Here is a 20,282-nt window from a genome sequence, read left to right as displayed (position 1 = left end):
AATAATTGGATTGATTGGTGAAAATATATTGCATTTTCATATGAATTAATTTATTCTATTGCATTTGCATATGAAGTTACATAGCTGTAGCATTCATCTTTGTTGTTTTATCAATGGAAAAAATGAAAAAATGTATTAAAAAAAACTATTCTCTAAATATAAAAAATTATTGCAAACTATTTAAGGGGATTTATTTATTTAAAACGAATTTATAAATTTATTTATAGATCAAGCTAATAAAAAATAAAATTTTATACGGTATATTTCTAACTATATATTAAAAAAAAAAAGCTAAATAACAAAAATATTTAAAAATATCTGTTTTAATTAATTGATTTCCTGGATTAATAAGCAAGTCTAATTCCTGTTAAAAACTAAAATAACGATAAAATTACAACCAAAAGCCGCTACGTGACAAAAGAGTAACACCTAACGAACCTACACGCGTAAATTTAAGGTGACGTAAGTATCCTGTCGCTGGCAACGTTGCTGGTCATTTGTTCAGTTCACGCAATAGTTAGAGCCAAAAATTCAAAACCCACTTCTTTAAATAAGCATTCATATTTATTAAAAGCCTGTCATTTCTGTTTTCTCTGTTATCGTCTCTCTGCTTTCTCTGTCCATGAAGGTATGCAAGTAACTATACTCTTCTTCACTTTCTTCATTTCATTTTTCTCTTTTAAATACAAAAAACCCATAGTTATTTTGTGTGTTTCTCCACGCAGAGATCAAAAAATGGTATCTTTAATTCCTCTGTCCAACTTATATTCATTGGTCTTTGTCTGTTCGTTGCCGGTTGTTCCAGTCTCAAAGTTGGTTCCTTTACTCTGCTTTTCAAATATTAATTATAGAGAGAATTAGCTTGTGATGTTGTTTTGGTGTGTTTCTATTGATTCAACAGTTAGGAGAGACCTGTTCTTCAAATAGTGTTTGTGATAGTGGATTGAGTTGTGAAACTTGCCCTGCAAATGGAAATACCCGACCCAGATGTACCCGGATTCAGCCTTTGAACCCGACGTCTAAAGTGGGTATTTAGACATTTCTTTGTTGATTTATGTTTGTTTATTATTATTGATTGATTTTGGTGGTTGGTTAGGTAAAAGGTCTGGCATTTAACAAATATTCATGGCTAACAACTCACAACTCTTTTGCACTTATGAATGCTACATCGGAGACGGGTTCAGTTCTGCTAGCTCCTACAAATCAAGAGCATTCTGTTACCATTCAACTCAAGGTAAGATATAAGATTATGCCTGATGTCTAGTACACATTTCATTTTTGATTGTTTCAATTCTTGAGAACGATAAAGATTTTTTTTTTTTTTTCTCTAGTATATATTTCTTCTATTTGTTTATTTGTATATGTAGCACATTTACTATATACTATTTCGGTTTTGCGATATTTTATGCGATTAAAGTTAGATTTTTTTTTTTTCTTATTGAATAAGCAATGGGTTGCTAAAGAGAAAAAGAATGGTTAGAAAGTTTGCTAGTAAAGGGGAGGGAACAAGAATACATCTTTATGATAATTGCTGCACTGCATGGCCTGCTTAGCTGTCTTATAATTGCAGTTCTTTGATTAGTAAGTAAGAATTCAAGCTTTCGTTGTCTTTTGGACAAGAAAAGTAATTTGTGTTCCAGCTAATGCCAATCATTGTTTTAGCCTGCCGTTCTTTAGCTAAAGAACTCCAACTTATGACAATTGTTTGGTACTTTGGTTGATCCAATTTTGAGTATTAGGTGAGTCCAGTGATTCAAATTGAAATCAATAATGTAAAAAGCACGTGCACCTATATCAATTCAAACCATGATTGCCTTCCTTTATCTGTTTAGCAGATATGACCCGATACGTTGTTATAGGATATTTATCTTGTATGAATGTGTAAATTTTAAGCTCCTACCATCTTTGACCATATGAATGGAAAATTTTGCAAACTTGTTGTTCAAATGGAAAAAGGATTGACCGGTTGGCCGAGATGATATTTGTTTTTTTGGATCCTTTAAGTAAAACTATGATTTTTTTTTTTTTTTAATTATACTGGCTAAATAGCCTGCTGACCAAAATAAGCCTGCTAATGAAAATTTATTTTCTTGTAGAATGGGGTTCGCGGGCTTATGCTAGATATGTATGACTTCCAGAATGATATCTGGCTATGTCATTCTTTTCGTGGCACTTGTTACAACTTCACAGCATTTGTAAGACCATCTCTGCTGTAGCTTATTCAGTTCCTACTCTACATAAATTTAGGGTATGTTTATCTTGCAATTGACAAAGCACCAGATTTTGACCTTCCCCAGCAACCTGCCATCAACGTGCTAAAAGAGATTGAGACCTTTTTGGCTGCAAACCCATCAGAGATTGTTACTATTTTCATTGAGGACTATGTGACGTCCCCACAGGGGTTGACCAAGGTTTTCAATGCATCTGGTCTCAGTAAATACTGGTTCCCTGTATCAAAGATGCCTAAGAATGGAGAAGATTGGCCAACAGTGGATGATATGGTCCAGAATAATGAGCGCCTGGTGGTCTTTACATCCAAATCAAATAAAGAGGCCTCCGAGGGCATTGCTTATAATTGGAAATATGTGGTAGAAAACCAATGTGAGTTTCTTTATTTCAGTATTTAAATTAGAGACTGTTATTTGGATATGTAAGAATCAGTTTTAATCTTCACTGTAAAAATTGCAGACGGAGATGATGGGATGAAAGCCGGTTCATGTCCAAATAGGGCTGAGTCGCCTCCCATGAACACAAAAACGATATCCCTGGTTCTTCAAAACTATTTTCCCAGTAATCCTAATTTAACAGAAGCTTGCCTGGACAATTCAGCTCCATTAATTAGCATGACCAATAGTTGCTATGAAGCTGCTGGCAAACGGTGGCCGAACTTCATTGCTGTTGATTTTTATCAGGTAGTTCCTGATACAGTGATATGCATTTACTAAATTACTGCAAATTTTTTTAATTGGTAGATAAAATTTTGAAAAGTAGTTTTGGCATTAATTCCTTGGAGTTGTTGTAGAGGAATGATGGTGGGGGTGCCCCAGAAGCTCTGGATCAAGTGAATGGTCAGCTTACTTGTGGATGTGAAAATATTGCCTACTGCAAGGTATAGAAATTCATGTTTCTTTTCAATTTCTTTTCATTGTTGGTTTTGCATCTAAATTTCAAGATAAGGTTGATCAAGTTCTTACATTTGAACAAATTTAAGATTGACATGCAAACTATATGCTTACGCTTGTCATTATTTCAAATCATGAACTCACTCAACTGGAAATATTTGTTTGATTTATCAACCGAGCTAATCCACCTAAATGTTTTTCTATACTCATTTCTGACTTTTCATTTGTTATTCATTGGTAGGCAAATGCCACGCGTGGCACATGTGATGCACCACGAATTGCCCCTCCACCTGCTGTCGCTTCTGCTGGTGGAAGTTCACAATCTCCACCTGCATCAACTCCCACAAACATTGCTTGTGTGAATGCTAGACCGGTCCGATTCCAGTGGTTGTTGAGGATAATTTTCACAGCGATGTTATTATGGCAGTAATTATATTCATGACCTTGTTTAGATGTGCATCAGAATGTTTTGTATAGACGAACTGCGGCTAATTTCTGTCCTTACTTGGAGTGTGGTTGTTGTAGTTCATAAGAGAGTGATTTATATTAGTATGTAGATTGAAAGGATACTTTATCATAAATACTTTCTTATTGATTCCCTTATGGGGAAAAAAGACGTACAAGGAAATTTTTTTTTCCTGTTTCTCATTCTTTGTCTGCATTACTTTTTAATACCCTGATTTACAATCCAGTTGGAAAGATTAAGAATTGATTCTTTCTATTAAGCAGTTTTGAAAAAGTGAAATTTAAAGGATGGTGTTATTCTGTGACAGTAACACATTGTATAATTGTGTGTGCCCCAATTCAGAGGAGTTTGTAAGCATGTGGCCTGTCTACAAACTAACTTCTATTCTTCTCATGTGACCCAGAAGTAGGAACTTCCTGTGGTTTCCTATAGTACATGCACGGACTCATTTAGCGGGCAAAATCCTTTGTTTTGTCCATTACGATTGAAATCTTGAATAAGTAAAATTATTCTGGATCAGGTTTGAACTATCAATGGTTCCAATTCAGGATACTTGAGCTTTTACCTCGTAATCTATCTCCTAATTAAACGTAAATATGTTAGTATGTTCCAGTTGGCCCTTCTAGTAACAAAATCCAAGTCAACATCAACTGACAGAAACCCCTAAAGATTTTGCAAGGGCATGTGACTTCAGCATAACAGCCAAAAAACCCACAAAATGACTGAAAGCTTCCTTATAACATTGCCTAAAAGGAGGCCCAGCAAAGCATCAATGGAGGGGACCAGACATGCTAGACTAATGCTATACCCTTAGGTGCCAAGGTTTACAATGTCACACCTTAAAGCTTCTGCTGTATGGATATTGAACTAGCAAGCTGCAAGCCATGTTACTTAAGGGACCCTGCTAATAATAATATCATGATCTAACCCTCCTTGCTTAGCAGAAAGTTTTTTGCCTTATTCATTACATAAAAGAGACATTTGATATTTTGAATTCATTTATACCAAACAGAGTGTAAAACTGTTGGTTTTTAAAACAAACATAGCTTTCATGTTGAATGTGATCAAAACTTGATGTAAATCTGAAATTCTTACACATATGATTCTTTTTTTTTTTTTTTTTTGTCCTTTGCTACCCTGTTATAGAATTTGTAAAAAATATGGTGTTATCATATTACTATTATTAGCTATATTAATAATAATAATAAAAATAACAATTTCAACCTCTATTTTAACTTGCAAATTAAATATATAATAACAGGTTTTATTTTACTGTGACTACATTGAGCAAGAATGTGACCTTGATTGAATTACATGAAAGGCCTAATGCGCAGAGAATACAAAGTGTCCCTACTCCCAAACAAAAGAGCATTGGTTGTAACATTTGAATTCAATCTTGCTATGACGGATGGTTTAATATGGACAGCTATACAAGACACAAATAATAGAGTGGAACTAATTGACAACCACAAAAAGAGACTTACTTGGATAGGCCAATGTCCAGATGGGGCTGGAGCAACAAACAGTACACTTTTTGCAGTCCCACTTAGAACAAGCTCAATTATGTCTCCTCATTGCTTTTCTTTATGGCATTAGCTTGCACCCCACTTCTATCACCTGTTTCTGTCTCCGGCTTCTCCAAAGATCCATCACTTTGCGTGCTTCTGGGATCCCGTATAGTTCCACCTTTGCGATCCTGCAATCATTTGATTCATAGGCCATGAAGTTGCTAGTACGAAACACAGTCTAAGCTATAAGTATAATGCTAGTGAGTAAAGATTTTGTTATGTAGTGAGATTGATACATACATCTCTCAAGGGGAACTCATCAGCTTCGAGCATATGTATAATATGCCCCATTTTTGGTCGCTTCTGTGCATTTGGGTCTACACAACGTAAAGCTACAAGAAGTGCCCGCTTCAATGCCCTTGAAGAAGGCTTCTCGGGTAGCTTGGGATCCAACACCCCTTCAGGATTTCTGTCGCTAACCATCTTTTTAAGCCAATCAACTAAGTTAACCTGAATTATGTATATACAGTTAGTTATTAGCTAAATCAATAAAGAAGAGAAAAAAAAAATGACACTATGATTGTGTAATGTGAACCTCTTCCGAAGGCCGGCTATAATCAACTGGATTCCTCCCAGAAATAATTTCCATTACAAGCATTCCAAAGCTATAGACATCACTTCTTTCATTCAACATGCCTGTGCTTGCATACTCAGGAGCTACATAGCTACAAAAGAATAAAAAAATTAGTACATTTCTACGCACTCACACACATAAAATGGAGATATACAAGATCCTCATACCCAAATGTTCCCATTACACGAGTTGTAATATAGCTTCTTTCTGAGCAAAGGAGCTTAGCAAGGCCAAAGTCTGAAACTTTGGCATTCCACAGCTTGTCGAGCAGAATGTTACTCGATTTTATGTCTCGGTGAACAACTTTTGGTTCAAGGCCCTCATGAAGGTATGTTAACCTATAATATATCAATATTGGTCCAGTTGTATTGAAACTTTCTCAAAACTGAGAGATTGTGAGAATGAAAGTAGAAAGACAAGCAATTTACCAACTGGTGCTTTATATAGGTACAAATATGAAACTTGTAACTTGATTTTGGAACGGATTATTACCCTTTTGCAGTTCCCAAGATGATATTCATTCTTATTTCCCAAGTAAGAGGACTACAAGGACCAACATCCCCATGAAGCCACTGTTCTAAGTTCCCGTTGTTCACATACTCATATACCAACATCCTACAATTGAAGAAACAAACCATAATTAAGTTTGATCAGTGAAGTTAAAGGCTGCAATATTCAATAGTCAATTTACCACTAAAAGCAGGGGAAAAACAGAGTACCTGTGAGATCCTTCAGCACAATAACCAAGCAGTCTCACTAAGTTTTTATGCCTTACTCTTCCAATAGCTTCCACCTCTACTTTAAATTCTTTTTCAGCCTGTCCCCTGAATATAAGAACAGATTCAACTAATTCAAAATTGAAATTGAAATCAAATATCCACATTGAAATTAGAGGATATAGTTTATATTACCTGTTATTGAGCAAGTTTTTGACTGCTACTTGAGTGTTATCCCCTAAAACACCATGGTAGACAATCCCATATCCTCCCTCACCAATCACATTCTCATCAGCAAATCCATTAGTGGAGTCTTCCAGCTCTCTCAAAGTATACCAATGGCCCCAACCCAAATGGGAAACATCAGGACCTACCATCGCCACCTGATCAACACCCCCGCCGCCAACAACACCGCCACGTGGCGCCTCGGAAGAAGGATAAGAAATCAAATGCCCTTTGCCAATATCAATCTGAATCCCATGATACCCCATTGGACTCTCCTCCTCTGGTGGCATAAGCAGCAAAGCTTGCCTTTCGTTTCCGGCAGCAATTTCCGGGTCGGGAAATGGGTCATTTTGGATTCCCCGATGTGGTTTGATAGACTCAACTCTGATTTCTTGGATCTCCTTAGAAACAACTGGGATTTTGGATTTCTTAATACTTTTAGAGCGTTTTGAAGCCAGCCACAGAGTAATGAGAAAAAGGATCAGCACAAAAGCTGCTCCAACACAAAAGCCAAGAACTACCCATAATCGCAGACCAAAAATTGAGGTTGGTTTTGACAACTGATCACTCATGAGCCCTGTTTTCTGATCAGACATTAACTCTGTTTTTATCTATAAAATCAGAGAAAAAACAAGAGGTTTCTTTACATATCTATTCTTTTAGTGTCCCCGTATAGAATCTGAAATTATAAAGATTGTTAATGAAGGCAAAAGAAATAGAGAGACTAGAAGAAAGTGAAAGTGAGAGTGATGAAGGAAACAGGTAGCAGCTGGCATGGGGGGACTTTAATGAAAGATAGGGGAAAAATTCCCCTGGCTACTGGTTTTTCGGGGTGGTTAATTTTACGCGGGTAGGAGATGTTGAAAGTAGTACACATAAAGAAAGAGTGAGATAGTAATTAGTGCACAAAATAATTAATTAAAGGTTAATCCAGCAAGTACCAATGAATAATGATGTTTAATTGACTGTTTTGGGTCATGAACTCATGATTTTTAGTGCTCTGACTTTATTTATTGGTAAGTAAAGACATCATTTGAAACAGGGGAAATGGGACGAATAGAGGTGGAGTTTTCCCTTATTTATTTATTTATTATGTATAGATAAAATAGGGAAAGAGGTATTTATATCCTGTATATAGACTCATCTTCAGATTCAACTAATCATGAACATTATTTGATTAGCAATGTATTTTTCGTTTGTTTTTATTTATTTATTTTTAACTATAAAGGTAAATTTAATTTATTAGATAAATTATTAATCAAATAATTAGAGTGAAGTTATTTTTAGAACATGAATAATCTTATTTTCTAATATTATGATGCCATAAAATGGCTAATAAAACATCTTCAAATGAGGCACAATATGTCAATTTTGCATGTTATTTTAGTCTAACAACTTCAATCATTTTTGTCATCTATTAGAGATTTTGCCTAATCAAAGCACCTAAAGCGTATGATATAAACACTTATGAATCTAAAGTTTGGTAGGGTATTGGCTAGGAAAAATTAAGTAATAGTCTTATCATGTCAATTAGTTCAACACTTTTGTAGCCGACAAGCTTCTTTGTTTTGTTTCGATTCACAATATTTGTTCCCTTGCTAAAACATTAAAACAGTAGTGATTATAATAATTGATGTTTTTAATTTTAATCATAATCTATTTGTTAGTGGTGGTGGTTGGATTTTGGAGTCATTTGCTTATTCAACTTTATTTCAGTTGTTGCAAATCCCATCATCATCTTCCTGTGTTTTAAAATATTTTTTTTTCATAGAAAAAATAAACTAAAGTAAAATTCTAATACAAAAATTCAAAGGGGTGGTGAAATATTTTCGGGAAAATAAAGTTCAAAACAAGTTTAGATACAGGTATAGCCCAAAACAATTAAGCATAAGCCCTTCATCAAATGGGCTTCAAATTATAATCCGTGTGTTAAAGGCCCAATTACAAATGTTGGCGCCAATCCCGTTCCATTTCCTGAATCTTCCCGCCAATATTAATCTCCAAAAGTCATTTCCGCCTCTCTCCCTCACTGCAAAACCCTTCACGTGATCTAACAAGCAGAGAGAGATGACGGACGAACCACCAGTCGTGGCCGGCAGGCGACGGAGCAGGGGACCTGAGGCTACAGCTCGATCGGAAGCCTTAGAGCGACTAAAAGCCCTACGCCGAAGTGGCCGTAGATCTGAGAATGGCGGCGGATATGACGTCAAGATTGAGACTCCGATATATGACACAGTCAATGAGGATGATTACGACAAGCTCGTGGCCCGCCGTCGTGAGGAAGTCCAAGGCTTCATTGTTGATGACGATGGTCTTGGGTATGGAGACGATGGTCAAGAGGAGGATTGGTCACTGGCCGGCTTCAATCTATCGTCAGATGAATCTGATGGCGGCGAGCAAAACAACAGACCTAAGAGGAAAAAGACAGAAAAGAAAGAGAAGGAGACGCAACAAAAGAAAGTTAATCCTGCATTATCAGCTGCGGCGGCAATGATGGGAAAACAAAGGATATCGGCGATGTTCACGTCTACCGTATTTAAAAACAAAGATTTTGGTAAGGGTAGGAGTTTGGATTGTGAAAATATTGTTGATGATGTTATAGCTGAGTTTGCTCCGGATGAAGCTGATAGAGAAAGGCGTAGAAGGGGCCAACCGGCTGTGAAGAATTTCACGGCAATTAAGGCCGAGGGTCTGGCTGTTAATGATGTTGGTTTGACGGCTAATGATGAATTGGGCAGGGTCATTACAAATAATGGTGACAGTGTCGTTAATTTAGGGAACAGTTGCAATGTTGATGAGAAAAAAGGGTTAATCATGGAAGTCAATGTAAAGAAAGCAATATACCAATCGTCCGATGCGGAGGCTAGTGGAGGAGTAGCTAAAGAGGACGAAAAAGATTTGGTTGAAGTGAAAGCAGAGCCAGCGGTGAAGAAGGAAGGTGGACATACGCTTAATGCGAAGATTACCGTGGAGGAGAAGGATCATGCTTTGAGTGCAATGGCTGATTGGCAGGCAGTTAGGAGTGGTGGAAATGAGAGTGTGGCTGGTGTTAGTGAAGAGGTTAAGAGCGGGTCAAGCTGTGAAGAGCAATCGGAGTTTGAGCTGGACGCTGATGGATCGCTGCCTTTTTACATAATTGATGCTCATGAGGAGGTTTTTGGTGCTAACCTGGGTACCCTCTATCTCTTTGGGAAGGTAATTCATTATATCTGAAACCATGGCAATTCAATTTTTTAGGCATTTTTTCATGAATATCAATCAGTTTTGATACAAGAATAGGGTTGGCTGACTGAGTTAACTATACAGTGAGCTGACTTTCTTTATATAATCATATGTAACTTGCTTTGTCATAATTCAAGATAGAATTAGTAAAACTAGTATAATAAATCAATTAGTCAGATTGCAATAGGGTGGCTGGATGCGTTGCACATTTGTACTGAGTCCTCATGAGAACTTAATGCAGTAATGTTTATTGTTAGGATCTAAGATGGAGAAAAACATTATTTAGTCTTTTGAATGTGCTATTCACTTAAATCCGGATGCAAAAAGTGAAGTTGTTGACATCTGACATTGGAATTTAGGTCAAAGCAGGAAATGCATATCATAGTTGCTGTGTGATTGTGAAGAACATGCAGAGATGTGTTTATGCGATTCCAAATGGTACCATTTTTCATACCAATGAGATGATCAAGCTGAAGAAAGATGCTGAAGAGTCACGGATTTCACCTACTGAGTTCCGTAAAAAGCTGCAAGTATATGTCCATACTGACACACACACACACACACATATCCTATTAAAGATTTCTTATTATTTTTCTCCTCTTCTTTCCGTTTTCTTTCTCCAGCTGCGGTTAACTTGTTCTAACTATTTTCTTCTGCAGGAAGTAGCATATGACCTGAAAAATGAACTAGCAAGCCAACTATTAACACTCAATGTTTCAAGTTTTAGCATGGCCCCAGTTAAGGTTTGCGAATATAATCATTCCCCTGTTTCATAAAGTTCATGCTAAAGACGTCCACTGCTGTATCCTTCTACATCTTTTGCATTTTGTCCTTATATTCTTTTGATTGACTTTTGTTTTCATTATATCAAACACCTTACAGAGAAACTATGCTTTTGAGAGATCAGACATTCCTGTCGGGGAGAATTATGTACTTAAGATCACCTATCCATTCAAGGTATTGTCCACGACTGTGTGTACTTATTAGATGCCAACTTTATATTCCATCACGTTTTTAAAATTACTGCTGATGATTGATGAAGTTGCTTGGAACCATGATGCTCATATCACCTAGTTGACACTTCATCTGCTACGAATTTGTTAATTAGATTCTGTTATTAACAGGAACCTCCACTTCCAGCAGATTTAAAAGGAGAAAATTTCTGTGGTCTGCTTGGAACTCATCGCAGGTATGCTGTTGGAGCTTTTATTTACCAAAATTCAGGAACGAAGCACTCTTCTGACTTCCAAGAATACACTATTTGAGCCTATGTTGTATATGGATGTAACTGAAAATTTCAAGTGAAATGTATTATGAAGAATTCCACTGTTACTATTCTTCTGCAGCCTGAATATTTAGTCTAGCTTTCTTAATTAATTTCAAGGGGAAATAAATTATGATGGTTTTATCAACTGAGTCAATCAATTGTATATCTAGGTTGACTGCTTGTTAAATCAATGTTTGTGCATATAAGTTTTTCTGCAGTGTCTTTGTTCTTGGAGTTAATTCATGTCTGCTATGCATATCAAATTGAGACCCATGAACTTTTCATCTTTATATGATGTCACAGTTGTTAAATTCTTATCATGCTTTTGATGGTAAGCAACATAATAACCCAATGAATTTCTTTGTTTGGGGAAAGAAAGTTGCATTAACCATTATTATTATTATTCGCAGTGCTTTGGAGCTTTTTCTTGTGAAGAGGAAGGTAAAGGGACCTTCATGGCTGTCAGTTTCAAAATTCTCAACTTGTCCATCTTCTCAAAAGGTAAGATTTTCAACTCTGCACCCGTTTGTCATTTTGGTTAGAGCTTATAATATCCTTTCTAGATATTCCAATCTTTAATGTAATGTTACATAGGTGAGCTGGTGCAAGTTTGAGATTACTGTTGACACACCAAAAGATATATCGGTTTCATCATCCTCAAAGAACACAATAGAGATTCCTCCAGTAGTTGTTACAGCAATAAATTTGAAAACCATCATTAATGGAAAGCAGAATGTCAATGAAATAATCTCTGCATCTCTCATTTGTTGTCACAAAGCTAAGGTTTGTATAGACCCTTTCTTGAAAATACTGCTTTTGTTTTTATTTTCCTGTCTGATTAGGAGACTCAGCTGATTCCTTTTCTTCAGTTGTTGATTCATGGCACGTATATTCTTGCTTCTTGCTAAATAATTTATATATTTCAATAAATATAATGTCATGAGCATCTATTCTTGATCCACAGGACTCAAAATTAATCCCTTTTCTAAGGAGTCACGGAAAAAATAAAGTAAAAAAAATGCTATTCATATTAGTTAATGAAATAATTTGAGCATAAAGATATGCCTTGTGTAAGCATCAAATACTAGTTTACAGCTCATTAATGTTAGATATAGACATATCTTCTAGCAAATAGTACAAAAAAAAACAATCGCTTCTTTTCTGCTTTGGATGATACTACATGGTTAGTGGAAATGCAAAGGATTTTAAGTGCATTTTAAATGAGACCATAATTTAGGGACAGATGATACCTGCTTTTCATAAACTTCCAAGCACGCAATTTATTCCTGTGGCATATATTATTTGATTCAGAGTTCTTAGGCATTTTCAGTCTTCAAGTGAGCTCATGCTTTAGTCTAGCTAAACTTCATAGTGTTTACCAGTTAATCTTGTGGAAATTGTCCTATTTTTAAGATAAGCTCTTATGCTGTTTTACTTTTCAGATTGACAGTCCCATGTTGGCCTCAGAATGGAAGAAACCTGGTATGCTTAGCCATTTTACTGTTGTCCGCAAGCTTGAAGGGGGGATATTCCCAATGGGGTTTTCCAAAGAAGTGACTGAAAGGAACACAAACGCTGGATCAAATGTATTGGCCATAGAAAGCAGGTAAAATGTTTCTTGCTTATCAATTATCATTTTTCTTTATCAGATACAGCTTTTTACTTGTTTATTTTAAATTTCTTTTGCTTAAAGTATCATTCAAAATTGTTCTTCAGTGAAAGAGCTTTGTTGAACCGTTTGATGATTGCATTGAGCAAATTGGACAGTGATGTTCTTGTTGGACATAATATATCTGGGTTTGACCTGGACGTTCTCCTTCACAGAGCTCAGGTGCGTTACCTTTGCAGTATGCTTATTAGAGGGAGGAAAGAGGGGGGGTGGGGTGGTAGAGGAGATGTATATTCATTTTTCAGATGAGATTGGCATTTTCAATTCTTTGTTTTGAACTTGCTATGTATTCGTCAAAAATGCAACTTTAAGCTGGCTTCTGTCAAATATACAAATTCTTGAGTTGCCATTGTCCTTGAGATGCCTGTGTATTCCTTTAATATAGGCTTGCCGTGTACCAAGCAGCATGTGGTCCAAAATAGGCCGTCTCAAGCGTTCAGCGATGCCTAAGCTTACAAAAGGAAATTCTATATTTGGATCTGGAGCAAGTCCAGGGATCATGTCATGCATTGCTGGTCGGCTCTTGTGTGATACTTATTTGTGCTCCCGTGACCTGTTAAAAGAGGTACCTTCACTGGTAATGGTGTCCCAAAGGTTTGTGTAATGCTGCTATACATGTTTCTCACATATGCTATTCTTGTTTATCCAGGTTAGTTATTCCTTGACCCAACTAGCAAGGACTCGGCTGAACAAAGACCGAAAGGAGATAGCTCCACATGATATTCCTGGAATGTTCCAGACATCAAAATCCCTTATTGAACTGGTAGGTTCTGATGCTAATTACAGTTGCTTGTTTTAATTGCAATATTTAGTAATTTAACCAGGATGGTATTGTTGGAATGTCTTTCTTTTTCTTATTTTTCCTCAGAAAATAATTATGATTCTGTGGTCAGATGGTTTATATCTATTGAATTTGGTTTGGATCCAACATGGCTGGTCCAAGCACGGACAAAATCAATAGGCTGAAGGGTAATGCAAAACACTCTACATTTTTATCATTGACATGAATCCTAATGATACCCCGACTAATCTGAGACAGAGAGTTGCGTTTGAATATATGCAGAAGGGCTGTTCTTGCTTGATAATTGGTCAATGTGTTATGTGATGACAGACAATTCATAGTTCTTGAATAACATTAAAAATAGTTAGTTTTTGTTTATAATTTGCACAATCATAAGCAAAATGGTAGGCTGTAATCTGCGACAGAGAGTTAGTTGAGTTTGAATATGTACAGAAGGGCTGTACTTGCTTGATAATGGTCAATGTTTTAAGTGATGACAGACAATCCATAGTTATTGAATAACGTTAAAAATAGTTAGTTTTCTTTATAGTTTGCGCAAGCATAAGCAAAATGGTAGGTTGTAAGGTTTGTGGCTAATTTTAACTTCATATTTTGTCTACTCTCTAAAGAATTTGTAAAATAGTAGCTTAAGCTATAATAACTAAAATGTCTTAGCTTGCCAACTAAGACAACTTGCGAGTCCATGTGATTGTGATATGAGCTATCTGGAAATTACCACATTGTCCATCAGGTCAGCTCTGCCTAAGATATGGAATTTTCTTATATGCATCCTAATATATGGTTCTTATTGTGTTTATTATGCATTCAGATTGAATATGGAGAAACAGATGCCTGGTTATCTATGGAACTCATGTTTCATTTGAGTGTTCTTCCCCTAACACGTCAGCTGACTAATATTAGTGGTAATCTCTGGGGGAAAACTCTCCAGGTGAGTTTGTGATGCTTATTTTATTTTATTTTATTTTCCTGTAGAATTTGTACATGACACGTTTTATGATATCTAAATTTTCTGCAATCTACTATTTCTTTTCAGGGTGCTAGGGCACAAAGAGTAGAGTATCTTCTATTGCATGCATTCCACGCAAAGAAATATATTGTACCAGATAAGAATTCCTCTTATGTAAAAGAAACAAAAATGACAAAACGGAGAATAAATCATGGTGGTGAGGAAAGAAATGCCGAAGAGCTGGATACTGATGATGCCAATTTTGATAATGATAATCCAGACAATGATCGTGGAAAAGGGAAAAAAGGTCCTGCCTATGCAGGTGGTTTGGTTTTGGAGCCCAAAAAAGGTTTATATGACAAATATGTATTGCTTCTGGACTTCAATAGTCTTTACCCTTCTATCATTCAGGTTAAGAGCATTTTCTTTTGACCTCCTTTTTCTTCCCTTTTTTACCCAGTATGAGCATCGATTCTCAACTTGATTTTACAGGAGTATAATATCTGCTTCACAACGGTTGAAAAATCTACAGATGGGTTAGTTCCCCGTTTACCTTCTGGCAAAAAAACTGGAGTTTTACCTGAGGTATTATTATTACAAAACATACATAGTTTATCCTTGTTGCTATTGTCTTGCCAACACTTGAAATCTATAAACCAGGGGTAAATTTCGAGATCAGAATCTGTATCTTCCCCATGTGGACTTTACTTGAGACATTATCAGAAGCTATAGTCTTGCCAACACATGGGAACAACAAATAAAATATATGGAGAGAAAATTAGTTATAGATTTTGCAAGTCAATTCTGGAAATTCAGCTTGGTGAATGAAGATGATAATGATACTATTTTGAATTAACAGCTAATATTTGAATTTGTTTAGCCAATATAATAGATCTGATTGTGATATTATTTTCAGAAACTTGCATGTTAACCATTCTCATCATTTAAAGTGATATAGCTTGTTCAAGCTTTTTACGCATTAAATTGAGAGACAGATGTCTGTTGGAAACAAGATTTCTTGTGTCATATTTTGTTCTCTTTTTTAGCAAAACTAGATGCAGATAATTCCTTTTGCTATTATTTGGTAGTTGCTGAAAAATCTAGTGGAGAGGAGAAGAATGGTTAAGTCATGGATGAAAAATGCTTCTGGTCTCAAAATCCAGCAGCTTGACATTCAGCAACAGGCATTGAAGCTCACTGCTAATAGGTGTTTATTTATTTATTTAATTTATTAGTTTATTATCCTTGATATATTGAGTGTTGTTGGTCACTACAATGACCGCTCTTTCTTACTTTGTTTATCTGATATGGTGGTGAAGTATGTATGGATGCCTTGGGTTTTCCAATTCAAGATTTTATGCAAAGCCTCTTGCTGAGCTTATAACTCTACAGGTGAGATATGTATTTCTTTTGCTGAAATTGTGGAGAATATCTTGCACTTTATGGACAAAGAAACTAGATTTGATACCAAATATATATCTTTTTTAAGCATTAAGCAAGTCTCATGACTGCTGTGTAGGGGAGGGAGATTCTACAGAGTACTGTGGATCTTGTTCAAAATAATTTGAACTTAGAGGTAATACTTCATTTGATGTAATATATATAGATTTGTTTCAAAATAATTTGAACTTAGAGGTAATACTTCATTTGATGTAATACATATAGGTTTGTTATCGTTTTACTTTATACAGCAACTGACCTATTTATATTCATTTCTACATTATCCTCAGTTAAGTTAGAATATTTAGCTTTTGAAGAATGTATTGTGTTTCACATGGCAGGTCATATATGGTGATACAGATTCAATAATGATTTATAGTGGACTAGATGATATCACAAAAGCAAAAGCTATTGCAGGGAAAGTCATCCAGGAGGTAGGGTCGTGGTTTTTAATTATAAATGCTTAACAAATATATACATGGGGAACCTAGCACTATAATATATGATATTATGGAACTTATTTTCTCGGTGTTATTATTTCTGTAACCACCACAGGGCTTAACTTCTTTATTTTGAACTTTTAGACATTTTTGGCTTCAATGTTAGTTTAGTCTCACATTTTCTCAAAGCTTCATGCAAATTTCCATAATTTATTATTACTTTCAACAATTTTTTGAATTAACTCAATATTAACATCAATGTCAATATTCTAGATAATATTTTTTTTGTTATTTTCTGAGCTTGTTGAAATTATATACGTAGTTTATATTGCAAAAACAGTTTTGTTGAAGCCTACCATTGTCATGTGTGGTAAAAGCATAATTTCATTGAATGTCCAGAACTAATACGAGCAAGCAAAAATTGTTGCTATCAATATTATATTCTATGCTGCTCTATGCAAGCTGTAACTTCCTCTATTTGTATCTAGGTTAACAAGAAGTATAGGTGTTTAGAAATTGATCTTGATGGCTTATATAAGAGAATGTTGCTTCTCAAGAAGAAAAAATATGCAGCTGTCAAATTGCAGTTCAAGGATGGGACACCATATGAGGTATTGTTTTGAAAATATTTTCATATTTTTGGTTACCTTTCCCTTCAAGAAAGTCACTAAAGCATTTTTATCGGTACAGGTCATTGAACGGAAAGGTCTTGACATGGTTCGCCGTGACTGGAGTTTGCTGTCAAAGGAATTGGGGGACTTCTGCCTTGCTCAAATCTTGTCTGGGGGGTATGTTACTCCAGTACCAACTCCTTGCCAACTCTCTCACCTGTCACCTATCTGTCCTTCTCTCTTTCTTTCTCTGTCTCTCTTTTTCCGTACTCATGTCGACATTGTTCTTTCCTAGATATTAAGAATTTGTTGGAATCCCTTAATAATGTCTTTGGCTCCCATGGTCACAGGTCATGTGAGGACGTAGTAGAATCAATACATAATTCACTTATGAAGGTAAATTTATGTTGCTTTTGCTAAAATTATTACTGTGTGTAAAATGCTCTGGAGTGATGAGAGGTACACATATGTCTGCGAGATTGATTCCTAGTTGTGAAGGGATTTGGAGATCTGAAATAGTAAATTTATTTTCTTCTCTGGAAAATGAAGTCCCCTCTTATGTCGTGGTTCTATATCAGGCAAATTGAATTAAGTGCATGCCGATTCTTTTTATTTGATAACTTAAATGTATTTTTGCTTCAGATGGTAGATAGCTCCATTTTGTCACTAATGAACTCAACTGGTTGTCAACAATTTCCCGTATTTAACAGGTTCAGGAGGATATGAGAAATGGACAAGTAGAACTAGAGAAATATGTCATTACAAAATCATTGACTAAACCACCTGAAGCTTATCCTGATGCCAAAAATCAACCTCATGTTCTTGTGAGTAACAAAATCATTTATGAGAGCTTAGTCATATTTATACGAACTTTCATCCCTTTTTTGATAGAAGCAATTACTTTTAACTTCTACTTTTGTTTATGGAATTTTCTAGGTGGCACTAAGATTGAAGCAAATGGGCTATACTACGGGCTGTTCTGCAGGTGATACTGTACCATACATCATTTGCTCTGAGCAGGTACAGTACAGGATGTAACTGTGATTCTGTCAAATAATCAGTCACTAAAATAAAAGCATAAATGTTTTTCTACATTTAACATTCTTCTACTCTTTGACCCCTTGCTTGAACAGGAGGCTTCCTCAGGAAGTATGACAGGAATTGCGCAGCGTGCAAGACATCCTGATGAACTGAAAAAAGATGATGGGAAATGGATGATTGACATAGATTACTACTTATCACAACAAATTCATCCTGTGGTATCTCGCCTATGCGCTTCAATTCAAGGCACAAGCCCAGAGCGTTTGGCTGATTGTTTGGGCCTTGACTCATCCAAGGTAAATGCGCCCTTTTGGGATTGATATACTAACAGCTGTTGTTTAAGCATAATCTTACATGGTTTAATGCTTTTTCAGTTCAAAAATAAATCAAGTGAATCAATTAGCAATGACCCTTCAAGCTCACTTTTGTTTGCTGTCAATGACGAGGAGAGGTAATTATTTCTTACGCCCAAATATTTCATAATTGCGTCTCTAGTATCTTTCATGCTTAACTTCATTCAAATGGTGTAGCTTCTATTATTGTATGAAATACATGTTTCAAAGAACTTGTTATCAGATTTTGAAAATCATCGTATTTTGTATCTGTAATACATCTTAAAGCATAGTAAGGAAAATGTCTTTTTCACATCCATTTTCCCACTTTCTTTTTTCTTTTGAACTGCAGATATCGGAGTTGTGAGCCATTAATCTTGTCATGTCCCAGCTGCTCTAATACTTTTGAATGTCCTGCCATCTTCAGTTCCATTGGTCTGATAATCGGTGAAAAGCCAATAAAACCACGAGTAAAGGAATCTATGTCTAATTTCTGGCGCACAATGCGTTGTCCTAGATGCCCAGAAGAGGGGGATATGGGTATAATATCTTCTGCAATAATAGCAAACCAGGTGATCCATTGAATTCTACATCGTTCGATGAAGTTTTTCATAAGCGAATTTCTGCAACATCAAAACAGATCCATGTTTTATTTTATTTTATTTTGTTGAGAGTTTTGTGAGTGATCCTGTCTGTCTATTTCAGGTCAAAAGGCAAGTCGAGGGATTTCTTTCAGTGTACTATAAGGGCTTAATGATGGTAATATAATAATTGCAAAAATATTGAGCTACTTGGTTGTAATTGGCTCTCATTACCAATTTCCCTTGGTTTCAGTGCGATGATGAAACTTGCAAATATACCACACGCAGTCTCAACTTGCGGCTTGTTGGTGATGCCGAAAAAGGAACTGTTTGCGCAAATTATCCTCGCTGCAATGGTCGTCTCGTAAGAAAGGTACCCGTCACATACTCTAACCCTATATATTATACATATTAGATATATATCTTTGGCTTACGCAGAAAAAGTAACTTGTAGGTCAGCGCTTTTAATTTACCCCAGAGATAGTTCTTATGTTTAATATAAATAACGGTCAAATGGTAAAAATTTTAATTATTTCTCTATATTCTCAAAATAATTTATATTTGTGTCCAATAGAACTGTCACTCATATTTTTGGATAGACAAACAATTTATTGAAATTATATAGCCCTAAACGATGTAAAAGCACATGGTATTATTTTTGAAATTTTTTAAAATCTTTTTATGTACATTTTTTTTTTAAGTTACTGATAAATTTTTATCATACGTTAATTTCCTACAGTACAAAGAAGCAGATCTGTACAAGCAGCTTTCATATTTCTGCTATCTATTGGACACTGTATATTGCATCGAAAAGGTTATTTCCTTTCTGAACGTGCCATTTTTGATCTTGAACTTGGCAGAGCCTAATGCCCGTTATATTAGTTTTTGTACATCGTGAATCATGTTTATGATCATCTGGTGCAGATGGACGCTAACACAAGAATACCACTAGAGAAAGAGTTGAGCAAAATTCGACCAATTGTGGATTTGGCATTATCAACAGTTAAAAAGATTAGGGATCGGTGTGCTTATGGATGGGTACAGTTGAACGACCTAGCTGTCACAGTTTGAGTTGCTAAATAATGTAAATATTAACTGTCAAAATTTTGCACAAATGTAGAGTATTTGTTGATTCCTTGTATGACAATAAGTCCATTGTAATAGCAAAACAACTTTAATCAATCACTTTGGGCATATTGTCTATGCCCTAAATGATGTTCCAAGCATCAGTATTATAAATATAATGCATATTGTCTTATA

At 35.6% G+C, this 20,282-nt stretch overlaps 3 protein-coding genes across 3 annotated transcripts; 2 read left to right on the top strand and 1 right to left on the bottom strand.

The window, feature by feature from the left end:
* The first annotated feature begins 479 nt into the window (after window positions 1-479).
* LOC105639719 (PI-PLC X domain-containing protein At5g67130) lies at window positions 480-3,770 on the top strand. The gene is made up of 9 exons (XM_012223852.4): window positions 480-628; window positions 726-812; window positions 902-1,024; window positions 1,097-1,234; window positions 2,097-2,195; window positions 2,298-2,601; window positions 2,689-2,912; window positions 3,023-3,109; window positions 3,364-3,770. Exons 1-9 carry the CDS (start codon window positions 623-625, stop codon window positions 3,550-3,552), a joined length of 1,257 nt encoding a protein of 418 aa, XP_012079242.1. The 5' UTR covers window positions 480-622; the 3' UTR covers window positions 3,553-3,770.
* Window positions 3,771-4,793: 1,023 nt separating this feature from the next.
* Window positions 4,794-7,539, bottom strand: LOC105639720 (putative serine/threonine-protein kinase At1g01540). The gene is made up of 7 exons (XM_012223855.4): window positions 6,642-7,539; window positions 6,450-6,554; window positions 6,223-6,345; window positions 5,898-6,068; window positions 5,692-5,821; window positions 5,397-5,606; window positions 4,794-5,284 (listed from the first exon to the last, which is right to left on the bottom strand). The coding sequence occupies exons 1-7, from the start codon at window positions 7,265-7,267 to the stop codon at window positions 5,150-5,152; spliced, it is 1,500 nt and encodes a 499-aa protein (XP_012079245.1). The 5' UTR covers window positions 7,268-7,539; the 3' UTR covers window positions 4,794-5,149.
* Window positions 7,540-8,681: 1,142 nt separating this feature from the next.
* ICU2 (DNA-directed DNA polymerase) lies at window positions 8,682-20,282 on the top strand. The gene is made up of 30 exons (XM_089719451.1): window positions 8,682-9,866; window positions 10,253-10,423; window positions 10,553-10,636; window positions 10,776-10,850; window positions 11,018-11,082; window positions 11,571-11,661; window positions 11,755-11,943; window positions 12,603-12,766; window positions 12,877-12,991; window positions 13,215-13,394; window positions 13,479-13,592; window positions 14,440-14,559; window positions 14,665-14,988; window positions 15,070-15,162; window positions 15,666-15,784; window positions 15,897-15,969; window positions 16,097-16,153; window positions 16,359-16,451; window positions 16,946-17,068; window positions 17,148-17,245; window positions 17,419-17,464; window positions 17,779-17,892; window positions 18,005-18,088; window positions 18,202-18,405; window positions 18,484-18,560; window positions 18,794-19,013; window positions 19,147-19,200; window positions 19,276-19,395; window positions 19,762-19,836; window positions 19,947-20,282. The coding sequence occupies exons 1-30, from the start codon at window positions 8,739-8,741 to the stop codon at window positions 20,091-20,093; spliced, it is 4,617 nt and encodes a 1,538-aa protein (XP_089575577.1). The 5' UTR covers window positions 8,682-8,738; the 3' UTR covers window positions 20,094-20,282.

The sequence above is a fragment of the Jatropha curcas genome, chromosome 3 (assembly GCF_041381405.1).
Source record: "Jatropha curcas cultivar XTBG-Jc1 chromosome 3, XTBG_Jcur_1.0, whole genome shotgun sequence".
NCBI classification, from domain to species: Eukaryota; Viridiplantae; Streptophyta; class Magnoliopsida; order Malpighiales; family Euphorbiaceae; genus Jatropha; species Jatropha curcas.
The sequence above is the reverse complement of the archived record's forward strand: the minus strand, read 5'-3'. Positions and strand labels throughout refer to the sequence as shown.

Coding starts and splice junctions, on each gene's coding strand:
- LOC105639719 (XM_012223852.4), top strand. Junction 813..901: donor CCGGTTGTTCCAGTCTCAAA/GTTGGTTCCTTT, acceptor TTGATTCAACAG/TTAGGAGAGACCTGTTCTTC. Junction 3,110..3,363: donor AAAATATTGCCTACTGCAAG/GTATAGAAATTC, acceptor ATTCATTGGTAG/GCAAATGCCACGCGTGGCAC.
- LOC105639720 (XM_012223855.4), bottom strand. CDS start 7,267: ATGTCTGATCAGAAAACAGGGCTCATGAGTGATCAGTTGTCAAAACCA. Junction 6,555..6,641: donor AAAAACTTGCTCAATAACAG/GTAATATAAACT, acceptor TCTTATATTCAG/GGGACAGGCTGAAAAAGAAT. Junction 5,822..5,897: donor CGTGTAATGGGAACATTTGG/GTATGAGGATCT, acceptor ATTCTTTTGTAG/CTATGTAGCTCCTGAGTATG.
- ICU2 (XM_089719451.1), top strand. CDS start 8,739: ATGACGGACGAACCACCAGTCGTGGCCGGCAGGCGACGGAGCAGGGGA. Junction 9,867..10,252: donor CCCTCTATCTCTTTGGGAAG/GTAATTCATTAT, acceptor ATTGGAATTTAG/GTCAAAGCAGGAAATGCATA. Junction 17,465..17,778: donor TACATAATTCACTTATGAAG/GTAAATTTATGT, acceptor CGTATTTAACAG/GTTCAGGAGGATATGAGAAA.